Source organism: Peromyscus eremicus, chromosome 8b (assembly GCF_949786415.1).
Source record: "Peromyscus eremicus chromosome 8b, PerEre_H2_v1, whole genome shotgun sequence".
Lineage (NCBI taxonomy): Eukaryota > Metazoa > Chordata > Mammalia > Rodentia > Cricetidae > Peromyscus > Peromyscus eremicus.
This window is the reverse complement of record NC_081424.1, coordinates 60,204,308-60,225,158: the sequence shown is the minus strand read 5'-3', so window position 1 is coordinate 60,225,158 and position 20,851 is coordinate 60,204,308. Positions and strand designations below refer to the sequence as shown.

At 39.1% G+C, this 20,851-nt stretch overlaps 1 protein-coding gene across 10 annotated transcripts in view; it reads right to left on the bottom strand.

Moving 5' to 3' along the window:
• Afdn (afadin, adherens junction formation factor) overlaps window positions 1-20,851 on the bottom strand; it is a 132,113-nt gene that overhangs the window by 85,512 nt on the left and 25,750 nt on the right. For 4 of the 10 annotated variants that reach the window (XM_059272891.1, XM_059272894.1, XM_059272895.1 and 1 more), the window contains exons 2-5: window positions 6,303-6,498; window positions 4,938-5,053; window positions 2,126-2,289; window positions 118-278 (exon numbers count right to left, since the gene is read on the bottom strand). In XM_059272891.1, coding sequence (XP_059128874.1) covers window positions 118-278; window positions 2,126-2,289; window positions 4,938-5,053; window positions 6,303-6,498 — 637 coding nt within the window. The remainder of the gene's footprint in view (window positions 1-117; window positions 279-2,125; window positions 2,290-4,937; window positions 5,054-6,302; window positions 6,499-20,851) is intronic. The other 6 variants (XM_059272898.1, XM_059272899.1, XM_059272900.1 and 3 more) reach the window with 3 other exon arrangements.

The following is a 20,851-nucleotide window of genomic DNA, read 5'->3' as shown; positions in this document are numbered from 1 at the left end:
TAAGACATACATGGGACACATCTGCTACTTCACCTTTTTTAGTTTCAGAAATGCATTTATAAAAAGAAAACCTGAATACACTTCACAATGAACATGAAGGAAAACGACTCTCTGTACCCGAGTCAGGCCGCCCATCTGAGCTCCGAAACTCCTGCATTCTCTTTTCAAGCTTTTGCTGCCGCCGCCGTTTCATAACCACCTCAGGGTTAGAAATTGTCCGAGTAAAGCTGGTTTCAGGCATGTCTTTGTAAACTTCAGCAGCCAGTCGAGAATTCTCACTGTAAGAAAAAAGACCACCAACAATATTTTAAACTTTTTCTTCCTCTTAGAAATATAAATATCACAATGGCAAATGTCATCTGTCTACACCTGTCCCCTTACAGGTCTGATGTTTCTAGTTACCATGTGCTAATTACAATGAGATTAAAAATACAGCTTCTCATGCGCTGGGCGGTGGTGGCGCATGCCTTTAATCTCAGCACTTGGAAGGTAGAGCCTGGCGGATCTCTGTGAGTTCAAGGTCAGCCTGGTCTACAGAGCAAGTTTCTAGGATAGGACCAAAACTACAGAGAGAAACCCTGTCTCAAAAACCAAAAAATACACACACACACACACACACACACACACACACACACACACACACACACACAGAGCTTCTCAGCAAGGTGGTGGTGGCACACACCTTTAATCTCAGCACTTGGGAGGCAAAGGCAAGCAGATCTCTGTGAGTTTGAAACCAGCCAGGTCTACAGAGTGAGTTCTAGGATAGCTAGAGCTACACAGAGAAACTGTCTCAAAACAACAAAACCAAACAAAACAAACCAGAAACGGTTTCTCTCAAATACAAACTAATAGACTAAGAAATGTGTAATCAAATTTTGCAAGTTTACAACTCAACTGTCATGTACAAAGGAACAAGGCAAAAATAAAGATGTATAGAATTTAAGTTTCGGTTTCTAGCAGCATTATGCTAAAACACAGCAAATGACATTACAGCACAACATTCTCGATAAAAGAACCAGTACTGAAGAACCTTACTTAAAATTATAGTAAATCTTGAAGGATCTAAATTAAATAGCATGACGGTTTTGGGGGTGGGAGTTGGTTGTTGTTGTTTTGTGGGTATTCTGGGGGGGAGGGGTTGGAGACAGGATTTCTTTGTGTAGCTCTGGCTGGCCTCTGCCTCCTGAGCGAGGATGGGATTAAAGGCATACACCATCAGTGCACCACCACCACCCAGCTGCGTGACTATTTCTAACACCTAAAAGTTTCACCAGCATTTATTTTCCTGAAGTTAAACTTTCATAGGGATACTGCTTCAACAGTTTCTGCAAAGGAATCAACTGTACAAAGTGATGGGCAGAAATTGAATATAAGGTCTGATATAAAAAAAAAAAAATACTTGACTAATTTTAACAATATCAACATAATTGTAATCATAAAATAATTTATTTCAAAATAAGTCACACTTTAAGCTATCAGTTAAATGATTTAGTTCATTTTCTAAATTAAATAATGTACCTCTCATAAAGTAAACCAATGAAAGAACAAGCCACACAGTGTCATATTTAAACTCTCCTTTACTAGGATGCTTTATATATAGGAGCAGTATATCCACGCACCTTTTTTCTCTTGCATAACTACACTAAATAAACCTACTCAATACTATTTATAAGCAGCAACACAGGCATCACCTCCCAAGAGGCTACACCTACAACCAGGCTTTTGAGATACAATAGCAACGTCCAAGGTGCATCTGAATTCAGAAAGGAAAATCTGCTCAGCTCCCTAGTCCTGCAACTCTGGCCAGCTTTTATGTGCTAAATATGGAACCACAATTGCCTCTGGGACCAAAACCACAGAAGAGAGTTTCAAAGGACTGGCTGGAGACATAGGGACAACTGAATTTGGTGGTCTGCTCAGGAAAAACACTGTTAACTAGTGTTTGCCTAGAGTAAGTGTTCTTCTGCACTTGAGATGGGCGCCTGCTACACACGGAAGGACCTGACGTTCTGAAACAAGCCTGGCAGCCTCACTCAGCTTTGCCCTCGTTTACCCATAATTGAGTCAAGTCAGCTGTATTATACACACCCACAGTGACACAAATACTTCCAGAAAGACCTACCTGTCATCCCCTTGAGAAGGCCTTTCTTCCTTATCAGAGGTTTGTCTCAACGCCTCTTTTTCTCTCTTCTTTTTTTCCTTCTTTTCTTTCTTTGAGAGAGTTCTTTTGAAGTTCTGAATAACGCCTTCTTTGTCCTGCTTCTCGGGTCCATTACTCTGAGCCTTCTGGTAAAAGTAACATCATCAGCGCACCGACCACCACCCAGAACCACACCCGGCTCCTCAGGCTCTGCTGCTTCCTGCACCCCACGAGCCAGACAAGTCAACAAACTCACACAGTAAGAGGTGGAGAGCACGCTGTCACCTGACTAAGCTGACAGTGACATTGTAAAATCTGTCACAACCAAGGGAACTGTACACTTAAGATATATTCACTTCACCATAAATAAATTTCATCTCAACTTAAGACTAATAAGAAAACAAAAATCCAAATTCACATAAAAAGTAAGGTGCAATTAAAAAAAAAGAAAGAAAATAGGGTACAAATCAGGAAATCTGACTTTTAATAAGTAAAACCCAAAAAAGTTATCATAAAGTAACCTGAGAGAAGGAATCTGATGGGAATGTCTTTCTGTACGCTTGAATATATGTTGCTCTGATTGGTTGGTAAATAAAGCCGTTTGGCCTATGCCATGAGAAGCAAGATGTAAAAGTACTGGTAAGCCACAAGCCACGTGGCAAAGTACAGATTTATAGAAATGGGCTAATTTAAGATATAAGAACTAGATAGCAAGAAGCCTGCCATGGCCATAGTTTAAAAATAATATTAGCCTGTGTGTATTTATTTGTGTCCGAACAGCTGCTGGAGAGATTTGTCTGGTGAGAGAGTTTTGTCCTGACCACAGGCCAGGCGGGACACAGGAAAACTTTCAGCTACAAATGGCACCCACACCTGGTGGCAAGAGTTTCCACATAAAACCTGAGAGAGCTTAAGAAGAGATTATAAATGTAGCTAAGAGCACCTTCCTAGTTCATGTCACTCATGGTGGGCCTAGGTACAATGATGTACCTAGCTTTGGTGGGTTGGCAGCATGCAGGCTGGAGTTACAGTGGTGGATTCCCTCCAAGTTACATAGAGGTTTCTGCAAGCTGTGCAACATGGTGCATGGTGGATATAGCTTTTGCTAGCACCAAAAAAAAAAAAAAAGAAAAGAAAAAAAAGAAAAAGAAAGGTTTCTGGGCTACACGTTGCTTTAATAGAGGCATAGACCCACTGCTTCCAAGAGTCAGTGGTACACATGGCCCAGAGCTGGAGGTGAATTACCTCCACCATGTTGGAAAGCTGATGTGGGCAGAGTCAGCAGTCAAGGCAGCTGCTGCAGTCCTAAAAACACAGTTTAGCAGTTTAAAAATCTCTCCTGGTCAGAGAAGGATTATAGATTCACAGTAAGGAATCTAGTGAAAATATGGAGGGAAAAAGTCTACTGAATAAGTATTTTCTACAACTGCAAAGAAATATATTAGCAGTAGCTATCTATAAGCTGGTTTTCATGAACCAAAGTTATACCTATTTTTGAAAAATGTCTGATTTATTTTCCATATCTTATTTATTAGTTGCTTATCTTAATTTGAATTTTCATCCTACAACCTCGCCTGTTAACATACGAAGCTACATTGTTTTTAAGTAGTTTACTACATAAAGAAGAAAAATAATAGTTATGGTATGGAGGAGGGGAAAAATCTACTTCATTAAAAGGTGAGTAAAAAAAGAACACTATTATTATTACCCCATTTCATTCATAGACACTTATGACACTGTATTACATGCCAGTAAGGATCAGTGGCCAAGATGAAATCGGGGTATAAAGCATGAACAGCAAAGCCATGGGACCCACTCTACTTTACACACATGTGCCACCAATGCAGCTAGCCACCAGAACCCAGTGACGAGGAAAGCCAAAAGCACATCTGTGTAGCCATCCAGGATAGCACACAACATGGACACAGAAAATCCTTGCTGTTATACAGTAATAGTGTTTTCATAAGAGGAAAATTTAGAAGATAATTTCAACCTCTGTATTTGCTACCACTTGTTAATACCAAAATATTACATAAGATGCCACTCAATTCAGCCCAGAACTACACACTTTCAAATTATATCCATGGAGTATGATCAGCTGTGCCCAGCTCCTGCCTCCAGGACTGCCACATCCAACTGGGTCAAAGCAAACCATTTCTCAAAGCTTTAAGTTGCTTCTGTCAGGGAATCTTTTCTCAGCAACAGAAAAGCAACTGAGACAGTCTATTACACCACCCAAGGAAGTTTCCCGACTCCTAATCTTAAATATGTAGTATATGAAAGTGCTTTAAATATGCCTTCGCCGGGCGGTGGTGGCGCACGCCTTTAATCCCAGCACTCGGGAGGCAGAGCCAGGCGGATCTCTGTGAGTTCGAGGCCAGCCTGGGCTACCAAGTGAGTTCCAGGAAAGGCGCAAAGCTGCACAGAGAAACCCTGTCTCGAAAAACAAAAAAAAAATATGCCTTAGGAAGTTGCATATCTCAGAAGGTACCCAACATTTCCCTTGTCCCTTTTACTTCCTACAGAACAATTTTGATTCTTTAATTTGGAAGAAAGCTGAAGATGACAAGCTGGTCATCAGCTTTTCTCAAAAGCAGACAGAACTCCTCTGGAACAGTGAGGAACGATGACGACGGAACAGGCAGAAGAGGCTGCTTCTCTAGTGTGATCGAGGAGGTAAAGGGCTCCAGGAAGAGGAGTGGAGAGAAGCTCCCACGGCAGAACATAAACCTTGTCCATGCTGCTGACCCAGCCCTAGACTGCAGCTGGCATCAGACACAGAGACTGCTCTCACCTTGGCAGGAATGGCGTCGTTCTCATTCTTAAGGACGAATCTCCCTTCCCGATCGTCTTTGTTCCAATTCAACTGCACAACTAGAGGTTTCTCATCAATGTCTAATCTTCTTTCTTCTTCAAAACATGAATGGAAAAGAAGAACAAGCCGTGGTCATTTCATGGCATGAGCACAGTATCTGCCATATGAGATACATTTAATTTATGCACATAAAGTACTTTAGTCCCTCTACTTGCTGATAGGTTGAAATGTACTGTTTATAATTTTGTATCAGTTTTAATAAGTCCAGCACCTTGTTGCTACTGTTCTACCACGCTAGACACTGACCAGGTGAAATGTATTGTTAAGAATGTTAAATCGGTTTTAATTAGTTGGATTTTTCTTGCTAATGAGTGTGTTTGTCACCACAGATCCAGTGCCAGACACTGACCAGGAAAAAACACTTCCTTTATTCTGATCTAATTGAGAAAACTAAAGAGATGCATATTTCTATATATCAAACTATCCCATATGCAACTAGAAAATAAGGAAATCATGTTAATGGTACATACAGCTCCATTGATTAAGATTTTCCTTATCAAGAAATGGCAATAGACCCATCACCTGTCTCAAGTGATGGATGCACTAGCCTTCTCTTCAGTGAAATTATCCTCCAATCTATATACACACACACACACACACACACACACACACACACACACACACACACACGACATGTGCCTCCTCACTCATATTCCTCTAAGTAACCCCCCCAAAAATTCAGTGGTTCATCAAGCTGGACTTTGGTCTGTTGTTGATTCTCTATCTGGGGTAAGTAAATATTTGTTCATGTCTCCCCAGTAATAGTCTCTCACAACTGCTAACATTAAAAGAAGTAGAAATTACAAAATATATAAGGAGATTTTCCTCAAGATGTCCTATTGTTCCCAAAGAATAATAAAAATGTGCTGTTAACAGAATGCAAAAATATGATGGCAAGATCACTGACTTGACCTACACAATATTTAACTGGGTTATAAGTAATCAGGACATTATCATCCATCCCTGAGATTTCCTACAAAAGTATGTAGCACACAATACCATTGATATACAAAACACTCAGATATGTTGGGTGAATTTTTTAATAAAATGCTAATGGTATTTATTTTAAAGAAACAATCATACATAAAATACATTTATCATAATTTCTCACAAATGTTATGTGCAAGAACTTGAACATTTCTCAGACTTAAAAAAAAGTTTGCCATCCTGTCAATCACTCTGTTGAGTGTGGGAATGAAAGAAAAGGAGATAAGCAGTAACTTTGGGACCTGATCATCACACTGCACAACTATTGACCCAGGTCAGGACACAGCCTCCACTGACCTCCACTGACATGCACTTCATAGAGGGAATACTTTGGAGAGGACAGCATGCGCATGTCAGGGCGGAACTTCTCTGCCAGTGTTTCAATCACATCTTGAGTGGTTGCTGTGCTAGATACCCGAATGCATTTTGTTGCGAAGTTTCCAGCAGCTTTATCTTGAAAATAAAATCTCATGACTCCATGAAACTCCAGATCCTACAAGAAAACAAAATATGTTATTAGAGAAGTTACTCTGAAAATATATTCACTTTCTAGTAATAATAAATGAAAAAACTATCCATTAGTTTTGTTTTTTTTTTTTTCAAATGTTTATCACAAACATCTTAGAAGTTACAAAATGGGTTTTTAGTACTCAAGTATGATTTTGGACAGTTGTCTACAGCAGCATTTCTCAACTTATGAGGTCAAAGGACCCTTTCACAGGGGTCACCCAAGACCATCAGAAAACACAGATGTTTACATTACAGTAGTAAAGTTACAGTTATGAAATAGCAACAAAAATAATTTTATGGTTGGGGGTCACCACAACATGAGGAACTGTATTAAAGATCACAGATAAGGAAGGTTGAGAACTACTAGTCTAGAGTTTCTTTTTGCCTTACCTCTCACATATAAAACAATGACAGTAGAGCAGTGTTGTGGAATATTATTTTAAGATGTGTTATATTTGCTTATATTGTAGAATATTTATTTAGTAGTACAAAGATGTGTTACATTCTTTTATGTTGCATTTTATTTAACTCTGTGAAGCTGTGTTACTTTGCCTGTCTAAAACACCTGATGGTCTAATAAAGAGCTGGACAGCCAATAGCAAGGCAGAAGAAAGGACAGGCAGGGCTGGCAGGCAGAGAGAATAAACAGAAGGAGAAATCTGGGAAGAAAAAAGAAGGAGCAAGAGAACAAGGAGAGGAGGATGCTAGGGGCCACCCATCCAGCCACACAGCCAGCCATGGAGTAAGAATGAAAGTAAGATATACAGAAGAAAAGGAAAAAGCCCAGAGACAAAAGGAAGATGGGATAATTTAAGTTAAGAAAAGTTGGCAAGAAACAAGCCAAGCTAAGACCAGGCATTTATAATTAAGAATAAGCATCCATGCGTGATTTGTTTGGGAGCTGGGTGGCAGGCCCCCCTAAAGAGCCAAAGAGCAAAAACTAACCAACAACATTTTGGTGTACCAACATGGGGCTCTTGAATTTCCAAAGGGCTTGAGAAGAGAAAGCTTAAAAAAATAAATAAAAAAAAAAATAAAAAGGACATGGCTCTTTTAGGAGGTGCTGCTGTTTAGTCAGCAGGGCAGCACTAAATAAAAATGGCAAGTTAAGTAAAAACCTCTGTGGCAATACAGGTATCGGCTTTCTACAGCTAGGAAAGCTGAATGCAGTTCCTGGTCACACACCTCCAACCTGGCTGCGAGTTTCAGGCTTGGCTTTCACAAACCAGAGGTGGGCAAAGCCAGCCATGAGAGCTGCTCAGAGGATCTGGGTGTAGCTTAGCAGTCTAAAGTTTGCTCCTGCCGTCAAAAAAGGCTAAAAGATACATGGCAAAAGAGGTCTAGATGGAATAAACCTCTAAACAAGTTCCAGTGTGTTTTACAATGTGCACAGGCTTAAGAAAGAAAGAAAAGAGGTATGGCCAGTCATAGAAATAGTTTAAATATAATAAAGTCTTTAAAGAAAGAAGAAAATGATAAAAGAGAATAAGCCACGTAGAGGTGGGAGATAGGGAGTCTGGATCCTGTATGTTATTGTATTGCTTTTGAATTTTTTGGTTGTTGAGAAGCAAACAACACCTGCTAAGAGACCTGGAATTGAAAGAGGAAGTGATGAAATAAACCAGCCTATACACTTTAGGAATGCCTTAACTTTAAAAAATTAGTCAAAAAATATATTTGTCAAATGGAAATCAAAATGCTTTCGAGTTCTATTCCCACAGGAGACAGGAGATGAGAGACTGTGGATTCCTTCAGGAATAAGATGGATCAGGTTTGATCAAGGGAGATGTCTTGACCTTCACAGGTGACATCTATCAGCAAAGATTACTGCTGGTCTTCCCAGGATATGGCCATTATCTCAAAAATTTCTCAGGGATCCTAAAGATACTTGATCCACAGACAGCAGGAAGCAGTTTGGAGAACACAACGCCTACATTCCCAAGAAGAGTGTGGGAGGCTTTTGGTTAATTAGTGGGTCGTGGATGTTTGTTATATTTAGGGAATATAGGAATACAGGATAAAAATACAATTATTAATCTCAGATATTTTGCATTGGCATGGATTTTGGTATATTGATACAAATTTAAAGTTAATTCTGTTACATTGTATATATGTTTCTACTCTTGTTTGGGGTATTGTGTTTATGCAGTTCATTTAAAAATGCAATTTATAAATAAGAAATGAGGTTAGTAATAAGTCTACAATAATCAAACTTGTAGTAACATTAGGTATGTTTTCTAGGTTAAATAAGTATATTTTAGATAGATAAATGGTTTTAAAATACTTCAAAGACCTACAGAATATGGCATTTAAAATGTTTTGTTAACAAAGTTTTTCATGACACAGTAAGACACATCTGCTCCTGGCAGCACCAGTTTACTTAAGAGAAGATGATAGGCATTGAAGAAACTCCTATGGAGTTTGGTTTCATTGTGGCAATGTTAGCCACTGGGTAAAGAAACTTCTCTTGTCTTTGACTGCTGACAATGTGCTGTGCAGACTGGACATGCAGGATGCACAGGAAAAAGACTGCTGAACTTTGCCAAAACAAGGCAGGGCAGCCCTTCAATTTCCTACTCCACTAAAAAGTTTGCCAGATATTCTGGGCCTGTAGGCTGAAGGTGGATGCCACATGATTGCAGAGGAACTTTTTGGGTGACTATCCAGGAAGTCAAATGTCTCTGTTGTATTATATCCTTCTGGGTCTTTGATGGAGTTCAAGACTAGATAGTTATAGTTGCAGCTTTCCTGAGTTATGATACAAAGTAAATTAGGTGTAAAACTTTGGATTCACAGGGCAGTGGTAGCATACACCTTTAATCCCAGCACTGGGGAGGCAGAGGCAGGCGGATCTTTGTGAGTTCAAGGCCAGCCTGGGCTACAAAGTGAGTTCCAGGAAAGGTGCGAAGCTACACAGAGAAACCCTGTCTCAAAAAATCAAAAAAAAAAAAAAAAAAAAAAAAAAAACCCTTTGGATTCACTAAGATAGGATAGATAATGCATTATTTTCTCTGAATATGTTAACTACAAATGGACAGACTATTGTAAATGTTAATTCTTACCTGATAATTGTTTTTGTTGTGTATAGTTTTACTATGTTAAAGTTAAAACCTTTCATTTTTATTTAGACAAAAAGGGGGAAATGTTGTGGAATATTATTTTAATATGTGTTACATTTGTTTATACTGTGGAACATTTGTTTAATGATGCAAAGATATGTTGCATTCTTTTACACTGCATTTGTTTAACTCTGTGAAGCTGTGTTACTTTGCCTGTCTAACATACCTGATTGGTCTAATAAAGAGCTGAATGGCCAATAGCAAGGCAGGAGAAAGGATAGGAGGGGTTGGCAGGTAGAGAGAATAAGGCCAGCTACCCAGCAAGATACGGAGTAAGAAGTAATGAAAGATATACAAAAATAGAGAAAAGTAAAAGCCCAAAAATGAAAGATAGGATAATTTAAGTTAAGCAAAGTTAGCTGAAAACAAGCCTAGCTAATGCTGGGCATTTATAAGTAAGAAAAAGTCTCCATGTGTGATTTATTTGGGAGCCAGGCCCCAAAAAGGGCAAAAACTACCAACTACAGAACAGCTGGTATCAACAGCAACTGACATTTACTAAGTTCTCAGCCAGTGCCAGGCATAGCATGACATGCGTTGTTTGGTTGTCTTTACAACCATGCTGTTTAACAGATACTATTACTAAACCCTACTTCAAAATCTCACCATTGAGCATATGATTGTACATGTCTGTAATCCTAGCACTTGGAAAGGGGATGCAGGAGGATAAAGAGTTCAAGGCCACCCTGTATTTCAGTCTATCTCAAAGAGGAAAGAAAATGTCAGTTAACAGAATTAAAACCAAGATCCACTGGCCTGGAAGCCCATACCTGCCCAGCTCTGAGCTCTTAAAAATACCTGACATCTTCCTAATCCCAATATTAGCATTTTAAATAAATGACATTTTAACTAATTTTCTATATGAATTATCATACTAAATAAATGTTTCAGATACATCTCAAATCTTATGAAGGAAAGCAATGGGGGAATTCCAGCCCAAGGAGTTTGGTTTCACATTCTCCTCTCAACTCTAAGGCGGGCTGAAGTTCATGGAACTATGAGCCTCCTTTGATTTTCTTGACAAATTCCAAAGGATAGGTTGCATCTAAGTGCAGGTCACACCCATGTCTCTGGCAGGAATAAAGACTTAGCTGTTCTATTAGCACCACAGATTCTTCTTTCTGCTCACTCTTTGCATCTAATTATTAAATCAGAAACCAGGTAGAGGTAAAGCAAAGTCTTCATTTATTTACTTAACAGGGTGGTACACACACCACTGTGCTCCAGTTGAGATCAGAGGACAATTTGTAGTAGTCAGCTCTCTCTTCCTACCATGCTCCAGACATGAAACTGTATCATCAGGTTCAGTGGCATGTAAAATACCTTTACATGCTGACTTTTATGCTTTGTGGGAGCTTTCCCTTCTCTTAGAAGCCAAATTCTCACTCAGTGACCAATAAACCTCTCCAGTTCTCCCAAATCCACAACCTTTTCTGCAGACATTAATGAATTAAAAATACTCAGTTAAAGAACAAAAAGCTGGGGCTGGAAACATGGCTTAGAGGTTAAGAGGACTGGCTGCTCTTCCAGAGGTCCTGAGTTCTATTCCCAGCAACCACATGGTGGCTCACAATCATTTATAATGAGGTCTGGTGCCCTCTTCTGGTGTGCAGGCAGACTACTGTATACACTAAAAGAAGAAGAAGAAGGAGGAGGAGGAGGAGGAGGAGGAGGAGGAGGAGGAGGAGAAGAAGAAGAAGAAGAAGAAGAAGAAGAAGAAGAAGAAGAAGCAGCAGCAGCACTTGAATGGCGTTAGCAAGTATATAAACATGGAATTAAAGCAAAAAAAGAAAAGCAGTCAAGTATATTTCTAGTCCAGAATTTTCCAGGGCTTGTTCAGTCTTAGCCTATCAGGTATTCTTCCTAGTGTGTCAGTGGAAGACCAATGATACTAGGAACTGGGATACATACTGACAAGGCATACATCAGCCGTAGTCCCTTAGGGATTAAGCTAAGCATAAATATGTTCTACAGGCAAGAAGGTCACCAATTATGGGGTGAGAGCTGATGAAGCATAAGGAGTTAGCAAGTCTAAGTGGAACTATGTTAGTTGGAACTTTGCTCTGGGTCTTCCAGAAATTATAGCAACTGCCTCTTTGGTTTGGATCAAATAACAGAGCATAAATGACATGCCATTTAAATATTGCTGTGTCAGTATGTTAACCTGGAAGTCTGTCAGAACACATGTGGATTAGGTATCTGAACTAGAATCTGAAAATGAGTGTTAGTAATACCAATACTTCCTAATGCCAGCCTCTGTATCAAATACTCTTACATGCTACTTTCTCAGCTCTTTCACCCGTCCCTGCTTCAGACTCCCTCCTGCCCCTCTAGCCCACTAGACTTATTTAAGTGTCTTCCATTTCAGATTCTGGTCTCTTCTCTACAGGTTTTTAAGACAACACAGTTAAAAAAACAAACAAAAAAAACCATAATAAAATCGATTTATATAAATTTAAGTTTCTTTTCTATATGGGAGCCATATTTTCACCTCAAGTTTGCAAGATTTTCCCTACTAACAACCTGAAGACATATTTATATCACATTAAACACTCTTTAAGTATCCAGAACACTTGCACAACTGTCCTGAGTGCCCAAAGCTCTGACAGGTGTCACATCATAAAAGCAGGTAAATGCCCATAGTACTTAATCATTCTGCCACAAAGCAATTTTGTACCACTTCTAATAATGAAACAGTCTGATGCACCTGTCAAGAAGGCATCAGTTTCTCTGAGAACTATCAAGTAATCCAAATCACCTGGTTTTAAAAAACCAAAACCAAGCAAATAAAGCAAAACAAAAAACCACCCAGACACAGTGCCTGCTACTAGCAGGCAGAGAAGGCATGCTCTCTAACATCCCCAGAATCACCAACTGTTTTTTAGATGGGAGCAGACACAGACAACTACACTGTCCTTACAGTAAGTCTTATGTATCGTGTGCCCTTTACAGAAAAAGGAAACTCGGGTACAAATTTCTCTTACTAATGTGGTCAGCTACTACCCTTTCACAAAGCCATGATAAAAAGGAAAAGTAAACCTCCGGGGAGTGAGGAGGTACTGGTATCTTCATCCAGAGCCACACTCTTGGTCCTGCTGATCTTTGTAATCAAACAGTTCTCCATGTCTTGTGAAGCTGAAATAAAATAGTCTATAAAAAACTTGGACATGACTTCAATTAACACTACATAAGTGTTAATGGGTAATTCAGTTTCATGTGCCACAAGAAAAGCCATGTATACTTATAACCAGAATAGTCCCTTAATAATTAATATTAACATTCTGTTTAGTTACTCAGCCAATTCTAAATCTGGCTGGTATGAATAAGTCTACCAAGTTTTATCAGACCTAAAAGTAATAAAATCAATTGCTGAGCCTAAAATTTGGGTTTATAGTGACTCAATGGACAAGCGGTAATAATTATTGTAATTAATATACAGTAAAGAACTTTCTAAATGTTGGGTATTAAGAATTTTACATTTAATTACCAACCTAAGAGTTGCATTCTATCACCATCAGCATTAAGTGGGGGAAACAGAGGGGTTAAGCACACTGGCCACAGAAAAACAGCTTCTGCCCCTGCTTCCATCTCAAGAGAATTATGATAGTAATTATTTTTCTTTGGCCTTACAGTAGGTATAAGAAAAGTCTGAGAAGAAATAAATAAATAGGAAAATAAGAAAAAAAGACACCTAGAGCCCAGAAGCTATATACTCAAGTTTCCTTAATTAGTTTTAAAAAAAAATCCTAGTATGTACAAGACCCTATTTCAATACCTACTAAATACTGTGAAAACAAAGATATGGCCAGGCACATTAGTACACTTCTGTAATCTCTGCACTGAAAAGACTGAGGCAGAAAAGTATTGCTATTTGAGTTGCACTTAGACTAGGTAATAAGTTCTAGGCCAGCCTGTACTAAACAGCAAGACTCTACCAAAAACAACCACCACTACTCAATAAACTTGGGGCAGGAGTGCGTATGTGTGAATGCTTTGCATGTCTGTGGAGGACAGAAGACGGGTGATTTCCTAAATAGCTCTGTACCCAGCTAGGTTGTAGTTAGTTGCAGGTTGTTAACTTCTAGACTTCTATCATTTATATATTAAGAAATTTTTTTCCAACATTCATTATTTAGTACTTCAGAAAGGAGGCAACTTTGGCTCACTTCAACAAGTACTCTGCCTGTGATGGTTCACCTCAACTGGCAACTTAATGAGGTCTAGAACCACCTAGGAGATAGGCCTCTGGGCATATCTCTAAGGTTCCCTTCACTGCATTAACTGAGGTGGAAAGAAACTGTACAAGAAAGCACAGTAAATTCCATCACAACACAGGAACAGGGAGAAAGCTCATGCTTAAAACCCTAATGCAACTGCAGAAATACTAAGAAATATACATAAAACTCCCATGGGCCAGGTGTGGCAGCTGGTAGCACATGGCTCAAATCTCAGGACACAGGAGACTCAGGCTAAGGTTTGGGCTACACAGTGAGTTCAAACCAGTCAGAGCTACCAAGTGAGTACCTGTCCAAAATGGAACACACATCTCTCATGTCATAACACAACTAACAAAAAATTTCCAACTTGCATCACAAAAGTTTATGATTCAGAAAAAGATCAAAACCCAAATTTTTTATTATTTTTGTTTTGTTTTGTTTTTTTTGAGACAGGGTTTCTCTGTGTAGCTTTGCGCCTTTTCCTGGATCTCGCTCTGTAGACCAGGCTGGCCTCGAACTCACAAAGATCCACCTGCCTCTGCCTCCCGAGTGCTGGGATTAAAGGCGTGCGCCACCACTGCCCGGCCAAAACCCAAATTTTTTAAAAATTTGGCCAAAATTTTTAAAAAAATAGGTCAAAAAAACTTCAAGAAGTTATCAAAATGGTGAATAAGCTCTTAAATGTACAAAATGATAAACCACTCAACTCATGGCAAAACCATCTCAAGATAATACAACGAACAGTAAGAGGCCTTTCCTCAACAACCCTAGCTGGTAAAAATCCAAAAGGTCTGACAACATATACTACTCGTGGGACTTAAAAAAAAAAAAAGAAGCCGGGCGGTGGTGGCGCATGCCTTTAATCCCAGCACTCGGGAGGCAGAGCCAGGCAGATCTCTGTGAGTTCGAGGCCAGCCTGAGCTACCAAGTGAGTTCCAGGAAAGGCGCAAAGCTACACAGAGAAACAGTCTCGAAAAACCAAAAAAAAAAAAAAAAAAAAAAAGAGAGAGGGAGAGAGAGAGAGAGAGAGAGAGAGAGAGAGAGAGAGAGAGAGAGCGAGCGAGAGCATACCCAAGGGAGCAGACTGGCAGTATTTTGCAAAAATCACATACACTGGCACAGTAATTCTGCTTTTATGGTCCTACCACCAAGGATAAGATACAATACAAAACATGTTAACTGCCTGAGGCCCAAATGAACAGATTCCAGTATATGCATGTGTGGTGGTTTGAATGAAAATGGCCCCCACAGACTCATGGGGAGTGGCATTATTGGAGGTGTGGCCTTGTTGGACAAAGTGTGTCACTATAGGGTGGGGTTTGGGATTTCAAAAAGTTCAAGCTTGGCCCAGTGTCACTCTTTCTTCCTGCTGCCTGCAGATCCAGACATAGTACTCTCAGCTCCTCCTGCACCATGTCTGCCTGCATGCTGCCATGTTTCCCCACCATGATGGTAATGGACTAAACCTCTGAAACTGTAAGCCAGCCTCAGTTAAATGTTTTCCTTTATAAGAGTTGCTGTGGTCATGGTGTCTTCACAGCAATAGAAACCTTAACTGAGACAGCATGTAAGGAGATGAGATGCTGCCCCTAAGCAATGAGAAGGCTCTTATGGACACTGGTAGAGTGCTGCTAAAGACAAAGTAAGTACAAAGGCAAGGGCATGGCAGCAGGCCACCCGGGAGGAAGAAACCTCAGCTGAGGAATTGCCCAAATCCACTTGTTTTTCCACCATGTTTATGAGAAATTGTTGATGGGAGAGGGACCAGGACACTGTACCTGACACCATTCCTAGGCAAGTAGGTGTGAGAGAAATAAGAAAGTTAGCTGAGCATAAGCCAATCCATGAGCAATAAGCAACATTCCTCTATGGTTTTAGCTCCAGGTTCCTGCCTTGAGTTCCTGTCTGACTTCCCTCAGAGGTGGACTGCAACCTACAAGTGTAAAGTGAAATAAAGCCTTTCCCAAGTTAGCTTTCAACGGTGCTTTAACATACCAACAGGAAGCAAATTAGAACAACAAGCATCACAAAAATCTATTACAAAAAAAGGAGGCACCAAATACAACATCCATTTCACTACATTTCAAAAAAAATCCATAAGAAGATGAACCAAAATGCATTCATCAATGGGGAGAAGCATATTTTCTTGTCTTTTTTTCTTTTTTCAGCTTTTTGAGACAAAATTTCTCTGTTACAGCCCTGGTTGTCCTAGAACTCACTATGTAGACCAGGCTGGTCTCAAACTCACATAGATCCACCTACCTCTGCCTCCCAGGGATTAAAGGCGTGCGCCACCATACCCAGCAGCATATTTTCTAATTATACTTTATTACGTGGTTTCTTTTTGGGAACTATGAAACTATTTTTTAATTAAACTTAAAATATAAACACTAAAAAGATTCAATATGAAATGAATCTATATAATAAACTGACCACATTATCACACAGAAAATAATGTCTAAGTGATTTTAGAAAACAAAGTTTTGTCCCAGACAGTGGTGGCATATGTCCTAAATCACAGCACTCAGGAGGCAGAAGCAGGTGGATCTTTTTGAGTTCAAGGCCAGCCTGATCTACAGAGTAGGTTCCAGGACAGCCAGGCTACACAGAGAAACCTTGTCTCAAAAAAACAAAACAAAAAAACAACCCACAAACTTTTGGTTTTACACTCCCAGTTGCAGAGGATTTCAAATTCCAGGCTAGTCAGGTCTCCACAGGTAAACTTTGTCTCAAAAGACAACCTATTCTTTTGGGATGTCTTGCCAAATTTATAGATAACACAGATGTGCATTTAGAGTCAGATAAATAAGATTATTCTTGTATTTATGTAGCCATATGCTTTTTATGTTTCCAATGCCAGTCTTCCAACCCTTTATGGCGACGCCTCCCCTGAAAGTGTTTTTGAAAGTACAGTTTTAAAATACATGGGTAGCAATTTGAGTGTAAAATTAGTCATTGAAGAAATTGAACACTACATGATAACCAATTATCTTGACAACCAAATATAAAAGTGGACAACATTTGTATTTACTTTTTGCTCTCTAAGGTATATGCCAAACAGAATGAGAATAAGAGACAACACAACTGTTAATGGTATAAAGTTTTTTTTTTTTTACTTTACAATCATATAGACATTTTATTTTCAAAGTTATCTAGTATAGTACATAGTTTGGGGCTTTATGAATAATTAAATTATAATGTGCAGATGAAAAGCTAACTTCGTAATTCTATAAAACTAAACCTTCCTTAAGCTGAAGTTAGATTAAAAGAAAAGGAACCACAGCTTAATGAAAAAGTGGTTCCTGTTTTCTGAATGAAGGAGTCACAGAAATAGGACTATAATAAAAATAAGTTGGTATTTAAGCATTTTGTTTTCTTTTCACTATGCTCATGTATCTATATGCAATGTATTTCTTGAATAAAGTTTTCTTGAGTAAATGAGTGGATGATTTATAGTTTAAAAAAAAAAAAAGACAACCTGTAGAGATCAGCAGACAAGCAGCTGCCAACTCTGCACCTTACATACCTTCTCCTCTTAGGGACCAAGGCTCTGAAGAAGACACCTTCAAAGTCTAGGTCAGAAAAGGTCAGCAACAGTTTTACATGCGGAAACAAAGGAGCTCTCCAAGACTGGTTCCTGTCAGAAGAACTCAGCAGAACACAAGCTTGGGGGGGGGGGGGGCGGGGGGGGGGTACCTGCAACCTACTGAATCACCGAATACACAAAAACCCACTGAAGAAAAACAGGAAAGCCAAAGGAACTAAGGCAAAATCAAGACGGGTAATAAAGGGACATAATGAAGGTAATAAACTAAAAAGAAGAAAAAAATTATTCTGCTTTCCTACAATTTGGATCACAGCTTCTTACGACTGTAGGTGGTGGCCTCATACGGCCTCTAACTGAACGTGAGGACAAAGGCAAGAAACCCTGGCAGCAGTTCCTGTTTTGTCTGTAGCCCTGGCTCGTCTGGAACCTGCCACACTGGCAGGTTTGTACTTCGATGATCTTCCTGCCTCAACTTCCCGAGTTGTAGAATTACAGGCATGGGCTACCACGCCCAGAGACTAGAACAAGGTTTCTGAACAAGTCACGACTAAAAATTAATCCAGAATCAATCTACAAATCAATAAATCTAAGAATGTGAGATGTTTCTGCCAGCCCATGCGGCCTTTTGTGACATCACCACAGTTTTGGTTCTGAACACAACACACAAGCACTTTTCACATGCTGCCACACCACACAATGCCAGCTCACACTGCCTGAAACAAATCAGCCCAGATCAGAGACTACGGTACATTATGAACTGCTTTTTTTTTCCTTTTTACTGTAAATAGGAAGTTTTCTGATTTTTATGGAAGCATGGTAGTTTAATTGAAAACAAAGACTCAGTTATTTTCCTACTATCACTCCTCATCATACAAGTATAAAATTTGTATGCCTTTGGATTGATTGTTGGAATGTTTATTTGGCTTTAAAATCTGCCGTTTCAGTTGCTCTACTAAGTTTAATAAATCATTTCATAAACTTCACCTTGGGATTAGAAATATCCAATAATTTCTGATATGGTCCTAAATTTACTTCTGTCACTTTGTACTACATATTTATGCAAAGCAGCACTCAGTATTGATTATGAAATCAAAATATTGATTAACTATAAAAAACACTGAAGATGTTCTATGTCCTAAGGTATCAAATGTTCAGCTAAGAGTTAACTTTTTAGGTAAGAATAAACAAGCACATCCATCTAATTAGTGTGTAAATTTAATACACGACAGAATTGTGTATGTATGTACTAAAGAATTACTTCAAAATAAATTCATGATTCATTATCAGTAAATGCTTGATTTGTATGCCTATGTTTTATATCTATATACCTAGTGTCACACAAAAACTTCTTAGGCAATGGGGCTGAAGAGATGGCTCAGCTGTTGAGAGCACTTGGTGCTCTTGCAGACGACACAGTTTCCAAGCACATGGGGCAACTCACAGCTTTAATTCTAGTTCCTGGGAATCCAATGCTTTTTCTGACCTCCGCAGGCTTCTGCATGCACTGGTACTTACACACACACACACACACACACACACACACACACACACACACACAATATTTTTTACAATTATTTTTTAATTCTTAGGCCAAAAAAAAAAGCAACAAATGGAAAAAATAAGCAGTTGTGGCTTGGACGATGAGGAAATATATTTCTATTTGCAAAGAATTTCAACCAACAAATGAGAAATGATAAAATTAGAAAAGGATGATTTTGTAAACCCTAAGTGACCAGGACAAAGACCTCACAGATGACACCATTAGACGAAGGCTAATAAAGAGCCTGACATTAGAGGGACTATCACAACTCGATCTAATGTGATAGATGTGAAATGCTCAACCCTGCTTAAGAAATGTGTCTCCTGGCTAAGCCTCAATCCATAGAGCCTTTAAAGTTGAAGACACCAGCAAAACCACCTTCACTCTGCAAAAAAGCAAAGGAAATCTAGAATTGGGAAATTCTATAGGAAAACCAACCAATGTTCTCAGAAAGTATATACTATTTAAAAGCACTCTAAGATTAAAAGAACTAACAGCAATGTGTGAACCTCAGGTCTGATAAAAAATAAACTAACACAAAACCATATTATTGATGGACAGTGGGAAATCTGAATAGGGATAATACTAATTTGTGGGTAACAACAAGGAATTAAGGATAATTTTGTTATTGGCAAGACACATATTTAAGTAAGAAGAAATAAAATGACAGGTTCTAGGATTTCTTTTTAAAATAGTCCAGCTAAAAATAACCACCAAATGCCTGGTGTGGTAGCCCATACCTTTAATTCTAGCATTTGGGAGGCAGAGGCAGGCAGATCTCTGTGAGTTCGAGGCCAGCCTGGTCTACAGAGTGAGTTCCAGGACAGCCAGGACTACACAGGGAAACCCTGTCTCGATAACAACAACAACAACAACAACAACAACAAAATAATGTCTTAAAAGACAAAGATTGAAGGATGGATTTCACCTGCTTGAAAATTTTCACATTAAAGATTAAAATAGTTGCTGGGAGTGGTGGTACACAAATTTAAGCCCAGCAATCGGGAGGCAGAGGCAGGTGGATTTCTGTGAGTTCAAGGTCAGACTGGTCTATATAGTGAATTCCAAAACAGCCAGGGCTATGTAGAGAGACCCTGTCTCCAAAAACAGAGGGAGGGGGCTGGTAATAAGATTAGCTATAGTGATGACATGGCTAAGTAGGTAAAGTAAAGAAAGGCCTGACTACCTGCTTTGACCCTAGGGCTCCACACAGTAGGAGAACTGACTCCTACAAGGTGGAGTCACATACATGCCATAACACACATGCCCCCACAAACACATCTCACTGAAAAGAAATGAATGAATGAATAAATGTTAATTAAAATTGTTAATCTCTCCAGGCATTGTGTTACATGCCTGTAATCCCATGCACTCAGGTGACTAAGACTGGAGGACCAGAAGTTCAAGGACAACAAGAGCTACATAGTGCAACGGTGTCTTAGAAGTGAGCAGTCATTTCACTAAACATCCACAGGGCCCTTCTGAGATACATGAGTACTGTGTTCCCTCAGCTGTACATCAGAGGACACTACTACATACTGTGACCTGAGATCCTGTGCTTACTAAGGATTAAGCCATCTATCACAAATTGAGGCACTTGATATTTTCTGTCTATAAATTCTTAAGTGAACAAGTAGTTGGAAAGGGTGTGTGTGTATGTGTGTGTATGTGTAAATCCTATTTGTAACAAAATAAAGTAATAATACAGTATACATTTAAAGTCTAGGTGTAAAAAATAGGAATTAAGATTCATAAAAAACAAATGGCATGGCATACATTTATATTCCTATTATTGAAGCAAAATTTCTAAAGCTCAAATCATTTCCAGGAATTTAACTGACTCTACCCACACTAACACATATAAAAGTATGAAACGTCTTCTGTTCAAATAACCATGAGCCTGAAATCAACTT